Below are 22,361 nucleotides of genomic sequence, written 5' to 3'. Positions count from 1 at the left end.
TGCAAAGCAACTACAATCCCAATCCCAATCGTTTCCTAAACATGATCTTCATAATCCAAGAGTTGAACCGCTGGAGCACTTTGTGCATCTCACCTTCACATGACAAGGCGGCCCCTCTCCTCTCTAAGATTCCGGAACGTAGACTCCATCCTTGCACAAAACAACCACCTTCTTGAAGAACCGTCTCCATTCAAGAGGATCTCCTTTAACCTTGACAAAGCGTATGTCGAGAATTTCAGTACCGTCAGGTAAAGGCTGGCGATCGATCTGAATCTCACCATGCAGGTTCTGCTGGCGTCCATCCAGGGCTCTGACTTTCATGTGCGCAACCGGGTTGCCGTACAGATTCGGCGAAACGGGCGCCGATGGGATGTTAAGGTGATGAAGAGCATCGCTGAGCATTTGAACAAGATGAGCTGGCGGGACAGCAGAAAAGAAGCGGGTGAGGGATTCTGGCGGGCAAATATCACGGAATCGACGGGCTTGTTGTGTAAGAGTCATGGAGGGGCCAGGAGTTTGTGAGAATTGTGACATGGTAGGCTCATCGGCGAGTGTATCAACCATAGCTCGACGAGAATGCGGTAATGAGGATGCCGGTGAAACCACGGACTTTAGTGGTGTGCGTTCCCAGTCCCATTCCTTGTCGGCGATGGGCGTCTCAGGTTGAGTAGAGGAGAATTTTCCAGCATTTAGGCCAGTGTCGAGGTCCATGTTGTCGCTGGAGGAAGGCTGCGATGTTGGCTGGTGTGTAAAATCGATACGGAGGTTCGCCAACATCTGCGTCGCCAGGTTTATGGGATCTGTGACTCGGCCATCGGCACTGAGGAGGGCGTTGTGTCTCGTGTACCAGGGATGCTGGCGTACTTGGGTGAAGTTGAATCGTTTTGAAGCATCAATGCTCATCATTCCTCGGAGCAACGAAAGAGCTTCCGCGGGTATTCTGCCCCAGAGCGCATCGGTACTACGGCCAGATGTGCGGACATATTCTTGAAACTCCCAGCTTCCCGGTGAAGGTTCATCCCAAGGCGTATTACCGATGAGTAAGACGAACAGAATGACACCACAGGACCATACGTCAACAAGGTCTGGGGAGTACTTGGAAGCATCCGGTGCTTTCTTGTCCCCACGTCCGCAGGCAAGAATCTCAGGGGCGATATAGGGGGGACTACCACATAAAGTCGAGCTCAACTTTCGTTGGCCTTTGTACTCAAACATGGTGGCCATTCCAAAGTCGGCAAGTTTTAAAGATCCGTCGGATGAGAGAAGGATGTTCTCCGGCTTGAGATCACGGTGTGCCACGCCCTTGGAATGCATGAAGCTCACGCCGCTTATGAGTTGGACAAAGTAGACTTGAGCGATATCCTCTCGCACGCCGACATCAGCCTCAATCTTGTCAAACAGGTCGCCACCTTCTGCGTACTCCATAGCAATCCATCGCCACACATCGTCCTCGCCTGAAGCAAACCACTCAATGATGTTGGGATGCTGGCCGATATGTGAATGAAGAGACACCTCCATGGCGAGCTGCTTGGTTGAGATGCGACCATGTTTAGTAGCGTAGCCTTTGTGAATAAGCTTGACAGCAAAAATTGGTGTTGTTGTTTCAAGTGGAATAGCTTTCTTGATACTATGTCTGGAGTCAGTGCGATTTTGACCTTGAATGCATGGTGATGGGTACCGACGAGGCATATGCTCCTCGACCCACGGTCTTGGAGACGATCCGAAAGGGAAGATCGGTTGGTAAAGGATCTAATTGCGACTATTCAATAATACCGATGTTAGTGATGAATTCTCTAATGAGATTATATGAGAAATTTATCTGTCATAGCAGTTATAGTATCAATGAATCGCTGATTCATTGATTCACGATCCGTGCTCAACGCTCGGTAGAAGCAACCGAGAGAGGACGACATGACAGATGCGATTCGTCAAAACCCAAGCGATGAATATCTGACGCACCATGATGAAACTCTAATGTATCTCGGACAGATAGCGGTGCTGTTGTTCCCTATTCACAATACTGTATTTGTCCAATTGGTTGGATTAGGGTATGTATGGTCATGATACAGGGTTCCCAGGATGAATGAACGCGTTATTTCCCAACGCGCCTACTACTACCCACCGCGTAAAGTACTTTTTGTTGCTGCGAGACCCTAGTCCCCTAAACACAGCGACACTTGGCGCCCTGTGCAGCCTCTTACAGCGTGTCATCCTCTACGGTTTCAGCGCCAGTCCCCTCAGTGTGGCTGTGAGTCTTTGTGTTCCATTGGGATCAGTGATAGGCATCGCCTGGACCCTAGTCGTGCCGGTTGCTGCGGTAAACAATTGGAGCCTGGATCTAGAGAAATCGTTCACCTCCATTACAATTCTGTCGCAATCCAAAACAAGCAAGCAAGCAAATCATTCGTCGTCTGGTCTCGCTTGAAAGTCACTTTAGTCCAAGACCTTTCTTCCCGCTTTCATCTTTAGGCCTCTCGTCACAACGCCATTGCCAAAGGGTCTTTGTTTCCCCCAGTCGCCCCTGCATTCGTCCAACTTCATCTCTTGCCAGTTGCGGAATTGTTGTCTGCACGTACTGTACATAAACAACTTCCTACTCGCTTCCCTTCTCCTACGACTGCATCTCTTGCCTGGTGTTCTCTTGCTTGTCATCATCTGTTCATACTTCATACTCGAGTAACCATAACCATCAACATAACACAATGGAGTACACTATGGAAAACAGCCAGAACCCTGCTCCTCAAGCCGCCAAGGTTAACGCTGGTTCCAAGGGTCCCGACTCTCAGAGCACCACCAAGAGGTGAATACATGTCCCGAGACATTCAAAGTCATTCGAGATACTAACTTGACCTAGACTCCAGACCGAGTTGATGCAGCTCATGACATCGCCCGCTCCCGGTGTCTCTGCCTTCCCCTCTGCAGATGGCGACCTCCTATCATGGACTGCCACTATCGAGGGTCCTGAAGATACCCCTTACTCTGGTCTGACCTTAAAGCTCAGCTTCGCCTTCCCTTCCAACTACCCCTATGCGGCACCCACGGTGCTCTTCAAGACGCCCATCTACCACCCTAATGTCGACTTCTCCGGCCGTATCTGCTTGGATATCCTCAAGGACAAGTGGACTGCCGCTTACAACATCCAGACTGTTCTCCTCAGTCTGCAGAGCTTACTCGGTGAGCCCAACAAGTACGTGCAGATATCAAACCCTTTGATAAAACCTGTGACTAACATACATTCAAGTGCCTCCCCCCTCAACGGTGAGGCTGCTGAGTTGTGGGACAAGGACGCCGAGGAGTTCCAGAAGAAGGTGCTGGCACGTCACGTAGATATCGAGGACGAATAAATAGTTTTTACGGGGATTTGGGTGCTTTCATACTTGAATACGGGAACAGGAGTAGCAGGTGTATGGAATTTGGTTTGATGACTTGTTAGGATTACACGATTGCATGGCATTTCTACAGCTGGACAAACAGCAATGGGAGGGAGGCATTGATGGGGTCAGAAATAAATAGACCGTTGTCGATAGCAGACCCTCTAATCGACAGTTCATAACATCCAGTGTTCACCACGTCAGAACGTAAATTTTTTTTCGCCCTCATAAAAAAAGCCTTTGACCAGAGACCAGTCACTTCACGCCGAGGCACCGATTGTCGTTTGGGTTGACTTCAAGCTTTAATCACATTTTCCCTCTGTGTATTTTTCAGCGTCGAAAGCCAGAATGCCGAGTACAACTCCAAATGCCATGCCACCCTAGAACCTTGTCCCAAGAGAAATTTTTATATTTATTCCTCAACAACAACCGTGGGGAGGCCCTTGGGGTCCTTGACGTTCACGGCCTGGACGTAGCTGTACAGCTTCTCCTTGGCACCCTCCTCGTCGTTTCGTCGTCGGGAAATTCGCACGCGGATTCGGTAGTCGACACCCTTGATACCCTGCTCCCAGACCTTCTTGTTGAGCTGAGGGTCGATGCGAACATCGGAGGTACCCTGCGGTGATGGTTAGCACATGTGACGTTGGAACAGCACCTCGGCCTCGTGAGTTTGCTTCGCGTTCGGTAGCAAGCTGTTGGTGTGGGCGGTCGTACCATAGACTTGGTGGCAAAGGCCTTGATCTCCTTGATGGCCTTGGGAGCCCTCTTCTTGAAGGTGACACCATGGAGCTTTTTAAACCCGTCAGCATTCAATCCCATAATCAAGCTCCGGTGGTCGAGCTATTCATTCTCTGGCGAAGCAACATACTCGCTTGTGCATGTGGATGGTGTACTCGCGGGCGACGACATCCGCAATGGCGGAGCGCTGAGTCTTGCCGGAGGGCTTCTTGGTCGACGACATGGCTGAAATGTGAATGTTAGTCCTTTTGTCGGCGAATGTGTAAAAAGTCGAAGCGCTCGTAGTCTCAAGAAGAGAGGTAGGGACTGCGAGGGAGAAATTGTCGGGGTCTTTCGTACCTGCGGCTCGTCTCTTCAAGGTCGGTCGTTGAGAGGTTTGTGATGTTCTAACGAATGCTGAAATCCCAAATTCTTTGTGCGTTCGGGCAGCCCTGATGACTAAGTGAAGGTCCGTTACACGTGACCTTTCGGCGTAACGCAACTTGGTCTAGGGGCATTTTTCTTCGCATGGTCCACGTCAAGCCTGCTACGGCTGTTTATCGCGAATGCATTGCGTTGGACCCATCCAATCTTGGCCGTTAAGTTAGTACTGCTTAACGACTTCATCATTCCACCCTCGGACAATCCATTTGAGGGCACCGCATACCTCACATTCTTTGCACTTGAAGCGCTTCTCTCTCACTCTTTTCGGGATCGCTTTTCTCAGGACATTCAGTCCTGCGGTTGCTTCTCCGAAATACAGCGGCTTGTCGTCGGCATAATCAGGGGAATTTCGCGTATACGACCTTTCAGTGGTTCATCTGCGCGCCAAACTGAACGCCTCATTCATTTAACGTTTCCTCCCAGCCTCAACACAACCATAAGACGTCGCCCGACATGGCCGAACACGAACCTGTAAACCCGATGGCATCGCCGTCGCCTCAACCCGACATGACGAGAAATCGACTGCCCACGCTCTTTGAGGTCTTGAGTCGTCGCACTCTGCCTCCTGTTGACCTCTTCTCATTCTACATTTACATGCGCGATCAACAGCGATCTGTTGATTACCTTGATTTTTGGTAGGTTTGTTTCGAGATATGTTTCATGTACATTTTGTCTGACATCACCAGGCTCGATGTCGCCCAGCACATGTCACTATGCCGACATTATGTTCGCGAACTGCGACGATCCGTGCTTATTGGCACTCCTGAGGCACAGTCCAAACGATCTTCAGCTATTTTAGAAAACATCGGCGACTTGGAACCCAGAGCTGCCGGCCCCTCCATGTACGCAACTGAGAAGGAGAAGAACCAGGATGCGCAGATGTCAGCTTTCCTTAGAGAGGACCAAAGCCACGATTCACCTCAGAGTGCTACCGGGCCCATGCGACCTAGCCCCCAGTTCAGCAACTCCCACGATATCACCACCGAATCCAACTCGCCCGCTCACACCGTTGCGCGACAGGATATCCGAGCCTCGGCGGAAAAGATTCTCTACACTTTTCTTCTACCTGGTGCTGAGCGAGAAATCACCCTCCCTGGTTCCATCACCCAAGAGGTCACTGCCGCCATTGAAGAGTATGGCCGTGACGATCCTGAAGTATTTGATGTTGCCAAGGATTATGTTTTCCAGGCCATGGAGCGAGATGCCTTCCCAGGCTTTCTTCGAATGAAGGCTCTTGGCAATCTCATCCCACCTACTCTCATCATGCGACTCATCCTTGGACTCATCTCCATGTTTGCTGCTCTTTGGGCCTCATTCGTTCTCATTTTCCTTGACTATTCCCGAACAACCAGATGCTGGGTGAGTACTATCCTGCTATGCCCTTGAGTGCACACTAACTCAAATAGCTCATCTTACCATTCACTATCGGTGTTTATTTCCTTGCGTCTTACCAATACTCACTGGATCCTATTATGGCCCTGATTGGTTACAGCGAGTACACCCCATTCAACTTCTCTCGCATCCGTGAGCCCTACGTCCGCAAGCTCATCGCTAAGCGTGCCATGATGGTCATGGCGGTGACTTTTCTCGTCGATGCCGCTCTCTGTGTTCTCTTCATTCTCGTCCCCGGAAAGCGTCTTTGAGCATCATTCTTCTTCGCACAGACACCGCGGTCAATAATGCCGGCCATTACCAAGCCATTCAGATTTCACTCACAAGAAGGCATCTCCGCGGGATTTAATTTGGACATAATATCAATATTCACGACTGTAATGATTAGGGAGCCTTTGATTAGGCGGCGATTTAGTCCAGTCTCGATTGAGCATGGGCGTTGCGTTCTGGAGGATCGGCGTACGGAAATCTACTGTTCATTCATCAAGGGTTATTTGTAGTTTAGCTATTCCCGGTCCAGACCACTGGTCGTTTTCGTTTCTAGCCATGCGTTTTTTCTTTTCTCATTTCAGACCAAATCAGGTCAATAGGGCTGCCGCAGGGCTGGAAGTCCGTGGCATTATTTAGGGATTCCGGGGGCTAATAAAAGGCGTCGTGTCATCTATTATGTCGTGGTTCTTCGTGATAGATACTTATGAGTTCCGGTGATCAAGTCTCAGGACTCGGGTGGTGCATGGGGTTCTCACAGCTTGCGCTTGCTCGCCCGTTTCTTTTCCTCCTCTGACTCATCCACGTCCATGCTGTCGTTGTCCACCAAGTTGCCCACGTCCATTACAGACCTCTTGTTGAAGCCCCTTCTGGCCATCGTATCCCGGCTCATGTTTGGTAAGTCGTACTTCCGTCCTCCAGTTCCTTCTTGGTGGTCCTGCATCGCCTGTTGCAGCCTTTCGTCGGTAGCGCGTTGCTCGCGCTGTCTTGCAGCTGCTGTCGTTCGGATCTCCTTGATCTGAAGTTCGACATCGCTGTGGGTGGTGGTGCAGCGATTATACCATGTCTTGAGAGCAGTGGCCATGTCAGGTATCGCTCCAGGAGCGAGATCACGTAGGGGCGCGACACTTGATACTTGCACGGTAGCGCGAGCTGCGTCAAGCGTAGCATGAAGCAGACCAGCGTAGACCGCCGAGATCACCAAATTCTCAACCTCACGGGAACCTGGAAGGTCCAATGAGCTCTGTAGCGCTTTATAAGAAAGGTTCTGTCGGTCGCTGGCCAGAGAAAGTAGTGAGAGCTGGCGTAGCTTAATGGCTTGTGCTTCTACAAGCTCTGGCAGGCCCGGTGTGCTTTTGTAAGAAGAGTATGTCCCATAGGCAAAGGTCTTGAGTAGGGCGAGGTGCGAAGCGAATTCGGACTCAGCAAGGTTCTGGATGGCAGGTGTTTGGAGGAGCTCGCTGAAGAGAAATGTGTTGGGAGCTGATGTAGCTCTGGTGACGAGGTCGGCGGCGGCGCGAGGAGAGGTCGCTGATTTGGATAAAGCGAGGAAGGGCTGCAATCGATTGTCAGTCTTTCAATTAAACATTCTCGCTGTGTTTAATACCTCTAGCGCGTTAAGAGCCTTTGTCTGTTCCATGATGAGTCGTGATTGAGGCTACAGCCTCGTAAAGGTGGTTTGATGGATGTAACAAGCTAAGTACGTCACGATGCGGTGCGAAGTGGATGGGATGGCTGTAAGGACCAGTGCTGCCTTTGGTTCCTTGCAGCTTTTTAGTTGTTGTTACGGTCGGACGAGGATTTTGCGGAATTGACGATCGCAAGTCGTCAAAGAAAGTAAGATGGAGTTACAGCTTGAGATGGGATTTGGAGCTACCTACATGCAGTTCGATGTGAGGTTAGAGCAGGCAGCATGTGGCGGACGCGGGGCATCGGATGTGGGGTCAAACTCACGGGAGATATTCTTGCAAACACGTCTACCCTGTACCCTCACCTCACAATCCTCTCGATGATGGAAGAAGTGAATATTTGGGCTTGCTTATTGATGATATCGCTCATCATGTTTCACAAAGCAATCTGTCATGTTTTTATGACATCCATGTCAGATTTGGCTGTTGTGCTGCCCCATTGTGTTCCATCATTATCAATACCTTCCTACAGTAGGAGTAAGTAGTTCCCAACGAAGAACTGAACAGATGAGATTGCTTCTTTGGCAACACGAATAACTACTTTAAAGAGACAAGTGAGAAATCATTTACAGAGTCACCCAGGAACGCCAAGGAGAGCAAGTTTACGAGTGAGCAAGTTTATCAAAAGCCACAGGTTGGTTATCTGTGCAGTTTCCATACCTTAGTATCTTAGCAATTACTAAGGTAGTTCAGCCACCAAAGAACACAAAGACAATTGGCGTTGGATCTATCGTCAGCAACTAAGTTTAGCCACAGATCCCGCTGACGAGATTCGCCATTGTGCTGATGGGTTGTTAAAGAAAGATACGCTGATTGCATATGGTCTTTGACCTTACCCTGACACAATATTCAGTGATTTATTAACGGAACAAGTGAATGCCGACCCCAGCATGTCACCGCGTCTCACAGAATAGCAAGACATGGCTGGCTGTGCAAAACAGAGGCTGAGACTATACTAGAAATAGACAAGAGGCCCATGCAGAGGTTGGGATAGGCAGTCCGAGAATTGAAGAGACTTTGCTAGACTTGATAGCAAGCTGCATGTAGTAGGACAAGCTGAAGTTGTTGAAAGGTTAGTATTCACATAGGGCTCCTAGGATGAAAGCTGGTTGGACAGCATATGTGCTAATGGTAGTGTGCTCCTCAAATGATCGACACTTGCACCCTTTGAGGACACGAGAGGCGCCGTTAGTCTAGAAGGACCAGCTGATAAAAGACCCGTCTCACAACAGGTCACACTTTAACGGCTTGATCCGGAGTAAGATGAGAAGGGAAGCAGTGCTAGGAACAGAGATTTAAGTATAAGCATCAGCAACCTGCACCTGCACCTCAATGTACGGATCTCACTGATTCGATTGCCTTTAAAGTGACAGACAAAGTCGGGCCTCTTTGAGAGCGGACCGTTATCCACCCCTGAGCTGGTCCCGACAGTGTCTCAGGTTTCAGCACTACTTTTGACTGTTTGGCCCCAGACTGCCGTCCCTATTCATCTCCATTGTTCGGACCCTTCTGGAACATCCTTGCAAGCAAGAATTTCTGGTGCTTGATGAGTCGCAGCTTTGTCCAAATCCCACCAACGAGAGCAGCAATTGCCGACTTGGGTGCCCCCGGAAACCGACCCCAAACTGGAATCTGACCGTTGCAGCCGCCGAGCCAAGAAGTGTTCCGGATCTGATGCCTTTGGTTTTGCGCAGGTTTTCAAGGTGTTTCCCTCGCTAACTGCCTGAGAGTAAGTGTTTCCGTTTCTTCTTCCCCTGAATCATTGGATCCTAGAAACATAGATAAAGCCCTGAGACGCCGTCCTGTGGAATCTTGCTCATGTCATGTCCTTCTATTCTGGCACTGGTGTCATTTTATTTTCTCGTACCCAAGTGGTAGTCTATTTTCTCTTTTCCTCTATTTCGTCTGACTAAACGCCAAGCAGAATACGAAAGACCAGCAACCCACTTACCGACTCGGTATTTATCAATCAATTGAAGCAGGTCTTCGTGGTCTTAGTGGCGCATTCATTATCAACTGGCATCAGCTGCGACTATCACTACACCTTCCGGTCTAGTTGCCTCCGACTTCCCCTTTCAGCTTTTTGTAGCATTCTTATCTTTTCCCCTTTCTCTTCATTCTGTTGAGCCATTGCTCGCTTCTGCTTGACTCTCAATTTATTAAACGGGCTCGACATGCTTGTGTCTGGACAATCAAGCTAGAGAAGCATTCATTCCATTATTAGCAACCGAACCAACCGCCAAACTAGTCTAGCCGCGAGAGTGAGCTTAGTCCAAGTGCCGTATCTCCCGCTCTGCACTGTAATTGACAACCTTCAACAACAAACACCCATCAACTTTTGGATCGGCGCGCAACACATCAACGACCCTCGAGACGAGGCTCATGAGCCATAGCCTGTCGCCATGGCTCCTACTTACATCAAAGTCCCTTCCAAGGACAGCGACAATGTCGCACTCTCCGTACCCAGAAGCCCAGGCGCCGGCGCCCATTTCGCTACAACAACTCTTCGCGTGGACGGCATGACGTGAGTACAACCAGAGCCCTATCCTCAAGTCTCTCCGGGCATCCCGAGACCCATTTATGCAGTCGTGCTCGGTCTTTGCGGCCCCGATTTTAGAAATGCGTACGGACCATGGCCATGGGTATGATATTAACATTTATTCTTCTACAGGTGCGGTGCCTGTACTTCTGCTGTTGAAGCTGGCTTCAAAGGTGTCGATGGTGTTGGAAACGTCTCAGTCAGTCTGGTTATGGAACGCGCAGTCATCATGCACGACCCTCAAGTCATCTCCGCCGATGATATTAAAGAAATTATCGAAGACCGAGGTTTCGACGCCGAGGTGCTTGCCACCGACCTCCCGAGCCCTGTCGCCAAGCGCTTTATCGACCAGGACGGTATCGACGACAATGACTTTATTACGACTACCATCGCCATCGAAGGCATGACATGCGGCGCCTGTACATCGGCTGTTGAAGGTGGATTCAAGGACGTCCCTGGTATCAAATCATTCAGCATTTCATTGCTCTCCGAAAGAGCCATTATCGAACACGATCCCGATCTCCTTACAGCTGAACAAATTGCTGAAATCATTGACGACCGCGGATTTGACGCTACAATCCTTGAATCTGGCAAGGTAGCAGCTGACAAGGCTGGAAATTCTGGAGGCGTCGGAAATATCGCTATAACGACCGTTGCTATCGAAGGCATGACATGTGGAGCTTGCACATCAGCCGTCGAGGGTGGATTTAAAGGCGTCGATGGCGTCCTAAAGTTCAACATCAGTCTGCTCGCGGAAAGGGCCGTTATCACACACGACGTTACCAAGCTCTCTGCGGATCAAATAGCAGACATAATCGACGATCGAGGCTTTGACCCTGAGGTTCTTTCTACTCAGGCCGCAACCGACCACCAAAGCGGATCATCATCTACTGTACAGTTTAGAGTCTATGGCGTGCCTGATGCAGCAGCAGCAGAGAATTTGGAGGCTGCGTTGGCGGCCATGCATGGCGTCGATTCAGTTTCGTTACGCCTCGCTTCTTCACGCCTCACGGTCACCCACCAGTCGGGTGTTATTGGCCTGCGCGCCATCGCTGAAGCCGTCGAGGCCCAGGGATACAATGCCCTCGTTGCTGAAAACCAGGACAACAGCGCACAGCTCGAGTCCCTGGCCAAGACAAGAGAAATTGCTGAATGGCGAACGGCCTTTCGAGTATCGTTGTCTTTCGCTATTCCTGTTCTTATCATCGGCATGATTTTGCCCATGTGCGCACCAGCTCTAGATTTCGGAAAGCTTGAGTTAATCCCCGGATTGTTTCTTGGCGATACTATCTGTTTGGTCCTTACAATTCCCGTTCAATTCGGTATTGGAAAGCGCTTTTACATCTCAGCATGGAAGTCACTCAAACACCGCTCTCCAACGATGGATGTTCTCGTCATCCTCGGAACATCCTGCGCCTTCTTTTACAGTATTTTGACAATGCTGGTTTCACTAATAATGCCCCCTCACAGCAGGCCTGGCACCATCTTCGATACCAGTACCATGCTTCTTACCTTTGTCACTCTTGGTCGTTACCTTGAAAGCAGTGCTAAAGGTCAGACCTCAAGGGCCCTGTCGCGTCTGATGTCCCTTGCTCCCTCAATGGCTACGATATACGTTGACCCAATTGCTGCCGAGAAGGCCGCTGAAGCATGGGACAAGGACCCCAGTACTCCCAAGACCCCCAAGACCCCTAGATTGGGTGGTTCAGCTCAAGAGGAGAAGTGTGTCCCCACCGAACTCTTGCAACTAGGCGATATTGTAATCCTTCGACCCGGTGATAAGCTCCCCGCCGATGGTGTTCTGGTTCGAGGCGAGACCTTTGTCGATGAGAGTATGGTTACTGGTGAGGCGATGCCCGTTCAGAAACGAGTAGGCGACAACGTCATCGGTGGCACAGTCAATGGCGATGGTCGAGTAGACTTCCGAGTCACTCGGGCTGGTCGTGATACTCAGCTCAGTCAGATCGTCAAGCTTGTGCAGGATGCGCAGACTACGCGTGCACCTATTCAGCGACTCGCCGACACCCTTGCTGGTTATTTCGTCCCCATGATTCTTATCCTCGGGTTCTCTACGTTTCTCTGCTGGATGATTCTCAGCCATGTGCTCTCAAACCCACCCAAGATCTTCCTCCAGGATTCAAGTGGCGGCAAGATTATGGTTTGCGTTAAACTTTGCATCTCCGTCATCGTTTTTGCATGCCCTTGCGCACTGGGTCTGGCCACACCCACAGCCGTTATGGTTGGCACTGGCGTCGGTGCCGAAAATGGTATTCTGATCAAGGGTGGAGCTGCCCTCGAAAGAGCCACAAAAGTGACACAGGTTGTTTTCGACAAGACCGGTACTATCACCCATGGCAAGATGAGTGTTGTTCAGTCAGTCCTTGAAAATGGTTGGTCTGATAACGAGTGGCGTCGTCGGGTATGGTGGGCCATTGTCGGCCTCTCTGAGATGGGCAGTGAACACCCTATTGGTAAAGCTATTGTCGCTGGAGCTCGCCGCGAGCTTGATATTGAGGTTGACGGTGTCATCGAAGGAAGTGTTGGCGAGTTCAAGGTCACCGTTGGCAAGGGTATCAACGCTCTGGTTGAGCCCGCGTCAGCTGTTGATCGTAATCGTTATCGTGCGCTGATTGGCAATGTGACCTTTTTGCAGAACAACGGTATTGTGGTCCCTGAGGATGTCATCGAAGCGTCTGAGCGTGTCGACTCGGGTGCGAACAAGGCTGGCACACCTGCAACTGGCACAACCTATATCTTTGTGGCTATTGATGGCAAATACAGCGGCTATCTCGCCTTAGCCGATTCCATCAAGGAGGGTGCAGCAGCCACTGTCTATGTCCTCCATAAGATGGGTATCAAGACAGCTATCATCACCGGTGATCAGCGCGCCACTGCTCTCAGTGTTGCTGCTGCTGTAGGAATCTCACCAGAAAACGTTTACGCCAGCGTGAGCCCCGACCAGAAGCAGGCTATTGTCAAGCAAATCCAGTCAGAAGGCGAGGTCGTGGCCATGGTAGGCGACGGTATTAACGACTCTCCTGCGCTTGCAACTGCAGATATCGGTATCGCCATGGCGAGCGGTACAGACGTTGCCATGGAAGCTGCCGACATGGTGCTCATGCGCCCAACGGACCTGATGGACATTCCATCAGCGCTGCACCTCACCCGTTACATCTTCCGCCGCATCAAGCTGAATTTGGCTTGGGCGTGCATGTACAACGTTATCGCGCTTGCCCATTGCCATGGGCTTCTTCCTTCCCGTCGGCTTCCATATGCATCCCATGATGGCTGGTTCTCGCCATGGCGAGTAGCAGTGTCAGCGTTGTTGTGAGCAGCATTATGCTCAAGTTCTGGAAGCGACCTCGCTGGATGGATGAGGCTGCTGCACAACAACGTGGTGGTCTTCAATGGAAGAGCGGAAGATGCATCATCCGCTGGATGCGAGAGATGCTGGGCAAGAGGAGGGTCAAGAAGGAGGAGGGATACGTACCCCTGCAGAATCTGGATTCGGAATCATAAGTTTTGTTTTATATAGCGGCGGAGTCATGATGGTGTAGTATATATGTTGATTCATTTGTCAAAGATATCCTAGAGTGAAAATAAGAGCATATCGTCATACCTCCTTGTTAATGTCTGTGGAGCTGAGGAATTGTTTCGCGTTATAGGATAATAAAACCTTCCGACTTGACTCAACAACACCCAATCTAACGGCGTTTCACCTTTTCCTCAGGTGCAGATCGGTTTGCAGTTATTGAGATTGTCTGTACGCGAGTTGAGATGTACCCAAGCATGTTCGATGCTCTCACTTCACCGCCTGTACACCTTCTGATGTGTTGGCTAAAACGCAACGACTATTCAAACTGAACAAAATGAAGGTGTCTAACGGCGTGCTCTCATGTGGCCGGTCCCTTGCAGCCCACTGCATAATAGTCTTGCCTCCCTTTGATAGACTAGTCAGTCTGAGGATTGATGTAAGGGAAGAGAAAATGGAATGCAGATGTCTCAGAAAGGATGAACCAGCTGTAGACAAGGAGGATGGATGGAAAGAACGAAGGATTCAAGAAGTTATGCATCGGTGTCACATCACCATATGTTTGGGGGAAAAGGAGCATCGTTGGTTCTTGAACTAGACGAGCAGACGAGATTGATGTTACAATAAGGCTTACAACACAACGAAACGCTGTAGGATTATCATTTTGTTATGTTGGTAGATTGTTACATACCAGCCACAGCTGAAGTTTAGTATATAGACTATGTCACGTACCTTGGATGCTTCTCTCAAAAAGGCCACCAGTGAGTAACATTCACGCCACACAGCCTGTCAAATGCACAGTCAAGCAAGGGTCTCTAGGAATCCATTCTGCAAGGGCACAACGCCTCACAAAAGGCTGATCTTGTCTCAAAAACCCTTGCATTTAGAAACCGACTTTAAGTCTGTTTTTTATGTTTAAACAAACCCGGATAGTTTGTTGTCCGAATTGCTGTGACGGATTGATCAACGCTCAGGGGCTTGATAGTTGCTCCGCTGGAATTCTGACACAGCCAAGGTTGGATTATCGATTTCGGCAGTGGGTTTTCGTAACTTGTCTATTTGATCCGCTAAAAGCCTCGTTGTAGGATATGAAAAATGGATAACGGCGCGGATCATTCTAGTCACTTTGGTATGCATGTATTCGCCAAGACTATTCAAACCTGTTGAAGGCGTTTTGGTTTGAAACGACGCGCCATCTTTGAGTAACCGCCTTATTCTCTCCTTTCTTTGGAATGCTTGTGTGCTTGCTGGATCAGTTGCCTGATTAGGTCCTCAATACGATTATCGTCAAAGCAATACGAAACGACACACTCTTACAACCTGTGTCAGATGCGTAACCCTCTTTTTCTATAAACAGATTCCCATCGAAGCATTGCCGAGTGCTCCATTGTACTGTAGAGCTGTGTGCAGTTTCCCGTTGGCCTACGTAACTATAAATTGCGTATTCTGTGATAGGCGATGGGGTTACCTGGCTCTTGGCTCGTTTCACGACAACGCGGCTCAACACGTACGGTACAGCGTTGTGCGGCTAGAATTCCCACCAAGCTAAAAGGGAATGACGTGCCTTTTCTCGCTTGTAATACTGTACTAGAGATTGAGTTGAGTCCACATGAGATCTGTGCTGTAAGGCGGGTGTCAAGAATACTACCGGTACTTGTACATACTGTACAAACAAATATGCTCTGTACCTGGCAGAACTTTAGTAATATATGTGATTACGCTGGAGTCTCGATATCCACTTGTATCCGGGTCTCCCACATTAATGTTAAGCTTGAGAGTTAACAACAGTCAACCTAGCCAATTCTCGGCCTATCTGCTCAAGTTGGGAGTCGCTTCAGTTTATTGACGCCTCCTTCGTTAGTTTAACAGTCTGCCCTACTGCTGTCCAATCCAGAGACTTGCTAGAATTGTCAACACGAGTCGATATGATTGGTTTGTAATGTAGTAGTAGTATTCCTAGTGCGCTGCCGGGCTCTCAAAGTTGGAGGGATACCCCCGCCCCCTTTTTGATTGCAGTCATTCAGCTCTTTGGAACCCCTGGACTTGACCAGACTTGAATGGACGAGACAAGTAGATCACGTTCCAGAGGAATTAGGAAAAAAGGGCAAATGGCGTATTCTATCAGCCTTCAATAAACCTCAGCCCCTTTTGAGAATGTGTTATTGTTGTTGACGGTTGAATTGAGTTTATGATGATGTGTTGGTTCATTGGAAAACAGCACGAGTTTGATCGATCTACAACGGTTGAATAGTGGGCATCCGAGATGCCTTGCTTACAGCAGTACTCTGCTAGGTACTTTGACGGTCATGAGAAAGTCCAGCTGCACCAGTGTGCAGTATTCAACCGATAGTATGTTTAGTGGTTAGCCTAATACCTTGCATAATAGATTGAGAAAGGCTGACTTATTCCATGCAGGAACACGGTAATTGATTCACGTTCTCAGCTACAACCAACTTGTCTCTGCTGATAGGTTCTGCCAATGCTGACAGTTGTTCACTAACTTTTGACACACCCGCCACAGGTACTTTGATACAGTGTACCTTAAGGAATCTCCCGCCTGTCTGCTGTGCCCCACCTCCACTTCCCAGGCCAAGGCACCCCCGCCATTGAACCACTGGAGTCCGAAAGTGCCCGTACCCAGAATGATGATTGCTTCCAATGCAATCTTCGGCCTATCCATAAGGAAGGAAGGTACCGACTAAGCAAGTACAGTAAGCCGTTGTCCTTTTTGGGCTTGCTTTCTCCCTAAATTAATCCTCCCTTTTTTTACCCTCCGATGAATCTCGTACTTGGATCATCTCCTTTTATACTTCACCCTTTTGTCCTCCTTTTTTAATCGAAAAAACCTCTTCTCTCCCTGTTCTACTCTATCCTCTCTTTTTTTTTGTGTTGCAGAGTAATAATCAGTGCTTGGATCCAGGTACAATTTTTGTCTGTGCCTTGTTTGGTCATTCCCGTCTGGTCTCCATCTTCATCTCCTTGTCTGGGTCCAATCGCTCGCTTTCATCCAATCCATACCTTACCCATCACTAAACTTATTACGCGCGCCTCCGCCCCCTTCGCCCTTCGGTTGGCCCCTGTATTTTCTTCGCTTCCCACTCTCCGTGTTACATTTCCACTTTGCAACTACAATTACCACTTCAACCACGACTCGGCCGCAGTCTTTATTTGCATCGCATCCCGTCGATAATCGGCTGTGCTTGCGTATTAATTAGTCGACTCGTCCTTATCTGCTCCGATTCGATTCTTGGTTATGCTAGAGGCTTGACGATAGCATCTATTACGACATTTCTTGATCTCTCCGATCCACAAAGCTAACAATTCTATCCCCGCGAAATCGAAAACCGGCGCATACCTCAACACCAAACATGTCTTCCCGTCCGCACAACGAGGAGCCTCTCCCGCTCCTCTCCGCTGAGGAGAGAGACCGCGATATGAAGGGCGAGCTTGATGTCGAGGGCGATGCTGGTCGCGCTGAGCCTCCCAAGAACAACAACCTCGAGCACGAGTACTCTATCCCCAGTACCGTCAAGTTCGCATGGCTTGGAACCTACTTCTTCTTCTCCCTGCTCTTGACTCTCTACAACAAGCTGGTCCTCGGAATGGTAAGTTATCGACCCCAACCAAATATGTCGTTCTTCAAAGAGCCACACGCTGACATGCGATTCCTACAGTTCCACTTCCCATGGCTCCTGACTTTCCTCCACGCCTCTTTCGCCAGTATGGGAACCTATGCCATGATGCAGATGGGCTACTTCAAACTCTCTCGACTGGGACGTCGTGAGAACCTCGCGCTCGTCGCTTTCAGCGCTCTCTTCACTGCCAACATCGCTGTTTCCAACCTGTCTCTGGCCATGGTCTCCGTTCCCTTCTACCAAACCATGCGCATGCTGTGCCCGATCTTCACCATTCTCATCTACCGTGTCTACTACGGCCGTACCTACAGCTACATGACCTACCTTTCTCTCCTTCCCCTCATCATCGGTGCTGCCATGACTACTCTCGGTGAGATGAGCTTCACTGACGCCGGTTTCCTTCTCACCATTCTCGGAGTCATTCTCGCCGCTCTCAAGGTATGCCCTTAACCATTGTATGAAACTAATTAATACTGACCGTATGCAGACTGTTGTTACCAACCGATTCATGACTGGCTCTCTGTCTCTTCCTCCCATTGAGTTCCTCCTCCGCATGTCTCCTCTTGCCGCCCTCCAGGCTCTGGCTTGCGCCACTGCCACCGGTGAAGTCAGCGGCTTCCACCAGCTTATCACCTCCGGAAAGGTTCCCCTCCCTCCCGCTTTCGCCTCGCTCTTCGGTAACGGTTTCCTCGCCCTGCTTCTCAACATCTCGTCGTTCAACACCAACAAGCTTGCCGGTGCCTTGACCATGACTGTCTGTGGTAACCTCAAGCAGTGCTTGACCGTCGCCCTCGGTATCTTCCTCTTCGATGTGACCGTCGACCTGCTTAACGGAGCTGGTATGGCCGTCACTATGCTTGGAGCTGCTATCTACAGCAAGGCCGAGCTCGACAACAAGAATCGAAAGAGCCAACAAGCTGCTGCGGCCTACAAGCCTGTTGACCAGCAGTCCCGGTAAAACGGGCGCTATGTTGAGAATCTTACGTTCTCGTTTTTTATACATGAACTTTCTATAGACGACCGGGCGAGTTGAGATAGGCAAAGGCGAACTTTTTATTTACTTGGCGTCTTGCTTTGCTTCTTGGGGTAGCGTGGACCGATAGTAAAGCTCTACTGTACTGGGTATTCAGACGCTCCACGGTCTTACTCAACGAAGTAAGGAAGGGGGAGGATTGGAGAACAAGGGATGTTATTACTATCATGATCATGGGCTATGGGGTTTTCGAAAATATGCAGGCCCAGGTTTGCTGCGGCCTTTTCTATACAACGTTTGTTGTTTCAATTTTCTTGAATAGGGTTTGCATTTCCAGAGTAAGAATAGATGCTCTACGTTAATACCTGCGTCACCGTGCCTGTAGAATTGTCAATCATACATCATACTTTTAAGAAGCAAACTTTCTATTCATTATGAAGTCTGGTTTTCGCTAGATGAATGGCTACGAGCCCTTGTGGATAGATGTCCAGTCTAAAAGACAACTAATAAACACCCCCTCTCGGAATATAATTCAATCTTTGACAAGAGCCACCAGAAACAAATCCATCAAACGCCGTGCTATGTTAGTAGAGTCGAAAATAAGAGATTTCTAGCTTCAGATATCCTCATGCAAGATTGAAGCGTTGGGAAGGTCCTTTCCCTGCAAAGCCCAAATGCTCTTGTGAACATCCTCGAAAGATGCATTAGCTTGTAATCCAAGCGTTTGCGCAAGGATTTCGAGATCACTCGGTGGAAGTACAGTCTGCTCCATGCCATGACCAAGAACTGGGGCGGTAATGATACGATTGACGTTGGTGCCTTTGGCCTTGTTAAGCATGCCGAAACGGATGCCTACTTCAGCTGTGGTGACCATGATACTCAAAATGATCAGGACAATGATGATCCAAGTAATGTAGCTCATCTTGGCGTCAGCGACAGAGTCGGATAGTATCTCGGCAAGATCTAGGAAGACACGGCAGCGCTCATTGAGGACCTTGATGCGAGGATCGATCTCAAGGTATTCACGGATGGCAGCATATAGAGGGTGTAGAGTTGGTTCGGACTCCCAGAAGAAATTAGGGACATCAAGAATATTGGATGCTGCGCGGATGTTAGACTTGTATGAAATAAATTAGAGAGAGTGGCTTACAGAGGTTGATGTCGACACGGCTTCTGAAAAGCTTGCCGAGCATACGCACAATTTCAGTGCGAGTCATTTTGAGCTCTCCTGTCAAGGCGAGCATCTTGGGCACATGCTGCGCATCCAGCATAGTCTCACTCATGCGTTCTTCGAAGAAACACAAGCGCGTACTTTGCGCAATGGCATGGCTGATAGTGAGCTTGATCATGTGGTCAGACTTTGGCAACAGAGTGATCATATCATTGAAGATGCGCGGACGCTTTATGTCGGCGCTGTATTCAAAGTGAAACTCTTCCGTCTCGTAGTCCTCCTGATCAAGGGGCCGGGTGAGAAGGCTGGTGGCGCCGTTCTCTACAGCATCGGCATCGGCAAAGGTCAAATCAGCTAGGATATCCTTCTCTTGATGTTCGGTGAAATTCCAGAAGACGACTACGCCGTACGAGTAGACGAACATCTCTGCAAAGTTCTTTGCATCGGGAGCGAGTCGATTCATCGATGAGACGTCGTCATCGTGATGAAAGGGGTTACTGCGCTCAGGTGTCGAAGGACGGTCGGTAAAGCGAGCAGGTATCTCGTGGCCGCGATCAGGGCTGGGATGCTCATATGCATCATCATCAAAGTATCCCTCATGGTGATCCCTCTGTTCGCTGCGTTCAATCTCCAGATCAAGTACCGTTTTGCCAGTACCGGGAGTCTTGAGAATAGGTCGACTTCGTATGCGGGTACCGTCATTGCCATTGAGAAGCGGCAAAGCGTAGATGACGTAGAGACAGTCGTCGTAGATTTTGGTCTTGGCCTCATGCTTTTTGCGCAGAAATTCGGCAGTAGGCTTGATTTTGTAGGCCTGCGCAGTACAGTATGCTGTCAATCTGCTGACCTTGTCGGTTCTTTGTGTCTTGGATAACCGCTCGGCAAAACTCTTTCCACGAACACCGCCTCGTTTCTTAAGCACGTCCAGCTCCTCGTCTTTCAATGGGCGATTCTCGTCGTCTTGTACGCGGCGCGCAAGTATCGATTCACTCTCAATTTCCTCGTCGACGTCATCGCCATTGTCCTCTGCTTCCGGAAGAAGGACCAGTTTTTCGCTAATCTTTGTTGTTCTTGATGGAATCTGCTGGCCTGTACGTGACTGACTATTCGGTAGACCGCCTGATGAGACCCGGCGACTAAGAGCGCTGCCCGGTGGTCCTGGATGTCGTCCTGAAGGTAGGGTTGCTGGACCTGGAGGGCCACGCGGTTGGCCTGAAGGGATCTGTGAATTGTATTGGAGAACGTTGTCGACGGTCATAAATCGCATTGGTGCTTGGGAGCCGGGAGCGCCTGCACCGGTATCTTGTCGTTGAAGAACCCTTCTTTGAGGTTGTCTTTGTCTCGCATCTGTGACCTAGACAGCATTAGCATGGTTGGACGACGCGCAGGTAGATAAGACGTACCAGAACGGAGGGACCTCTCTTGGAGCTCATGACGGCTAGCACTGTAATAAAAGTCCTTATGCGACTGGGAAGATGGGAGTGAACAGCGGGATAGATAAGTAAAAGTAATTGAGCCCAATGGGTGATTAGTCGCGGTCGAAAATGGACAAAATAAATCAAGGTCGGTTTACAAGGGTCGAAGCCTCAAAAAGATTCGAATGATTCTGGGCCGATGGGGTCAGTTCCAGTGGCAGCTCGGGCCAGTCGCTTTGGGTCTGGGTCTGGCTTTGGCTTTTGCGCTGATGACCTCATAAAGCCCCACTGAGACATATCGTACCAAAGCTTCGTCTGTTTTGTTTGCTGTAGTACAAGCTATTGGTACTAAGTTAAGCTAAACTGATAAACTCTTTTTTTATTTACTTATCAGTGATGGACTTGTGAGCTTACAATATCGAATACGAGACGTAAACATCTTGTGTTTGCAATTAGGGTTTGAGTCTAGTTGCAGTGCGATACAGTGCTATTGTCGACATGTTGAGCTGTCAGAGCTACTCGTTGAGAGACTATGTCAACCGTTCCATTACACAGCGCCGTTATTTTGTGTGCATCTTTGTGTGTCTGTATTCTGTTGTTACTCCAATGTTGCAATCCAGGCATGATCTGCCATCTGTCTACATAACCTCCGCTCCGACCTTGTCTTTCGTAGACCATACGGTTGACTACTGGGCTACGGCACGGTTAACGGTGTATTGAGAGAACGAATTGAACCCAAGAGTGGATTCATGCTATTCTGATCTAATGTTAGACGATGACTAGCCTTGTCATGAGCTCAAGGCATCCACAATATTGTGTGTTTTGATTGATAGCCGAAGATAATCTGGAGAGCTTTTCGATCAAGATTTGCAGGGAGAACGAGGTATCTAGGTTTGGATGTAAATAAACAACCCGCCTACTGTTCGCTTGAGAGTTCTGGTTATTTTTCAACCAAACAAAAACGGGGAAACAACAGTGAAGAATAATACTACATGATGCATCGATAGTCGCTGTATTCTTGCTTCTTGCCCGCATAAATCCAATGACATTGAGCACATGAGAGACAGACTTGACAAGGACGAGGTAGACATAAAAGCGGGCCAATGCCTCACATCGCCAATCGGGGCTAGACACGGGAAGCGGTTGCTGGGCGGTTGCCAGTTGTTTTGTTTACTACGGTAAATCCAACGCCCCGCCATTCATCGTACCTTAACTGTACTATAGGACTCCCATTTGTTCGCTTTCTTGGGCATAAACTTCCATATTAATGATTTACTGACTGACGATATTTGCACTGCAACGGCACAGCACAGCACATCGCATCACCTCATTACTTTGGCATTGTCTCTTTTTTTTGTCTTTCGGCGACGCACTTGACTGTCGTGTTTGCCTGCAATACATAATTTCTCCTCCGCCTTTTTACTGTCTTGCCTTGGATCATAAAAGATTCCAAGCGCCACGCCATTCTTCGACCCGAGCAACGCTCGAAACAATGC

The 22,361-nt window shown here is 49.3% G+C and overlaps 9 protein-coding genes across 9 annotated transcripts; 4 read left to right on the top strand and 5 right to left on the bottom strand.

The window, feature by feature from the left end:
* Nucleotides 1–123: 123 nt before the first annotated feature.
* Nucleotides 124–1,962, bottom strand: FGSG_01506 (uncharacterized protein; the record flags this gene model as incomplete). Its single annotated transcript, XM_011319013.1, has 3 exons — nucleotides 124–1,627; nucleotides 1,683–1,759; nucleotides 1,960–1,962. The coding sequence occupies 3 exons, from the start codon at nucleotides 1,960–1,962 to the stop codon at nucleotides 124–126; spliced, it is 1,584 nt and encodes a 527-aa protein (XP_011317315.1).
* Nucleotides 1,963–2,370: 408 nt separating this feature from the next.
* Nucleotides 2,371–3,554, top strand: FGSG_01505 (ubiquitin-conjugating enzyme E2-20 kDa). The gene is made up of 3 exons (XM_011319012.1): nucleotides 2,371–2,800; nucleotides 2,855–3,187; nucleotides 3,242–3,554. Exons 1-3 carry the CDS (start codon nucleotides 2,703–2,705, stop codon nucleotides 3,342–3,344), a joined length of 534 nt encoding a protein of 177 aa, XP_011317314.1. The 5' UTR covers nucleotides 2,371–2,702; the 3' UTR covers nucleotides 3,345–3,554.
* On the bottom strand, nucleotides 3,365–4,497 carry FGSG_01504 (60S ribosomal protein L31). The gene is made up of 4 exons (XM_011319011.1): nucleotides 4,449–4,497; nucleotides 4,240–4,334; nucleotides 4,086–4,160; nucleotides 3,365–3,987 (listed from the first exon to the last, which is right to left on the bottom strand). The coding sequence occupies exons 2-4, from the start codon at nucleotides 4,330–4,332 to the stop codon at nucleotides 3,784–3,786; spliced, it is 372 nt and encodes a 123-aa protein (XP_011317313.1). The 5' UTR covers nucleotides 4,333–4,334; nucleotides 4,449–4,497; the 3' UTR covers nucleotides 3,365–3,783.
* Nucleotides 4,498–4,985: 488 nt separating this feature from the next.
* Nucleotides 4,986–6,175, top strand: FGSG_01503 (uncharacterized protein; the record flags this gene model as incomplete). The annotated part of the gene is made up of 3 exons (XM_011319010.1): nucleotides 4,986–5,167; nucleotides 5,219–5,849; nucleotides 5,939–6,175. The coding sequence occupies 3 exons, from the start codon at nucleotides 4,986–4,988 to the stop codon at nucleotides 6,173–6,175; spliced, it is 1,050 nt and encodes a 349-aa protein (XP_011317312.1).
* Nucleotides 6,176–6,666: 491 nt separating this feature from the next.
* Nucleotides 6,667–7,551, bottom strand: FGSG_01502 (uncharacterized protein; the record flags this gene model as incomplete). The annotated part of the gene is made up of 2 exons (XM_011319009.1): nucleotides 6,667–7,467; nucleotides 7,519–7,551. 2 exons carry the CDS (start codon nucleotides 7,549–7,551, stop codon nucleotides 6,667–6,669), a joined length of 834 nt encoding a protein of 277 aa, XP_011317311.1.
* A 2,451-nt stretch (nucleotides 7,552–10,002) lies between these two features.
* FGSG_01501 (uncharacterized protein) lies at nucleotides 10,003–13,658 on the top strand (the record flags this gene model as incomplete). Its single annotated transcript, XM_011319008.1, has 2 exons — nucleotides 10,003–10,124; nucleotides 10,272–13,658. 2 exons carry the CDS (start codon nucleotides 10,003–10,005, stop codon nucleotides 13,468–13,470), a joined length of 3,321 nt encoding a protein of 1,106 aa, XP_011317310.1. The 3' UTR covers nucleotides 13,471–13,658.
* A 2,141-nt stretch (nucleotides 13,659–15,799) lies between these two features.
* FGSG_01500 (uncharacterized protein) lies at nucleotides 15,800–16,351 on the bottom strand (the record flags this gene model as incomplete). Its single annotated transcript, XM_011319007.1, has 3 exons — nucleotides 15,800–15,905; nucleotides 15,948–15,991; nucleotides 16,184–16,351. 3 exons carry the CDS (start codon nucleotides 16,349–16,351, stop codon nucleotides 15,800–15,802), a joined length of 318 nt encoding a protein of 105 aa, XP_011317309.1.
* A 125-nt stretch (nucleotides 16,352–16,476) lies between these two features.
* FGSG_01499 (uncharacterized protein) lies at nucleotides 16,477–18,639 on the top strand. The gene is made up of 3 exons (XM_011319006.1): nucleotides 16,477–17,276; nucleotides 17,346–17,744; nucleotides 17,794–18,639. Exons 1-3 carry the CDS (start codon nucleotides 17,040–17,042, stop codon nucleotides 18,262–18,264), a joined length of 1,107 nt encoding a protein of 368 aa, XP_011317308.1. The 5' UTR covers nucleotides 16,477–17,039; the 3' UTR covers nucleotides 18,265–18,639.
* Nucleotides 18,640–18,895: 256 nt separating this feature from the next.
* On the bottom strand, nucleotides 18,896–20,883 carry FGSG_01498 (uncharacterized protein; the record flags this gene model as incomplete). Its single annotated transcript, XM_011319005.1, has 3 exons — nucleotides 18,896–19,380; nucleotides 19,430–20,804; nucleotides 20,854–20,883. 3 exons carry the CDS (start codon nucleotides 20,881–20,883, stop codon nucleotides 18,896–18,898), a joined length of 1,890 nt encoding a protein of 629 aa, XP_011317307.1.
* Nucleotides 20,884–22,361: the final 1,478 nt, after the last annotated feature.

Source organism: Fusarium graminearum, chromosome 1, assembly GCF_000240135.3.
Source record: "Fusarium graminearum PH-1 chromosome 1, whole genome shotgun sequence".
Classification (NCBI taxonomy): domain Eukaryota; kingdom Fungi; phylum Ascomycota; class Sordariomycetes; order Hypocreales; family Nectriaceae; genus Fusarium; species Fusarium graminearum.
This window is presented reverse-complemented; position numbering and strand designations above follow the sequence as displayed.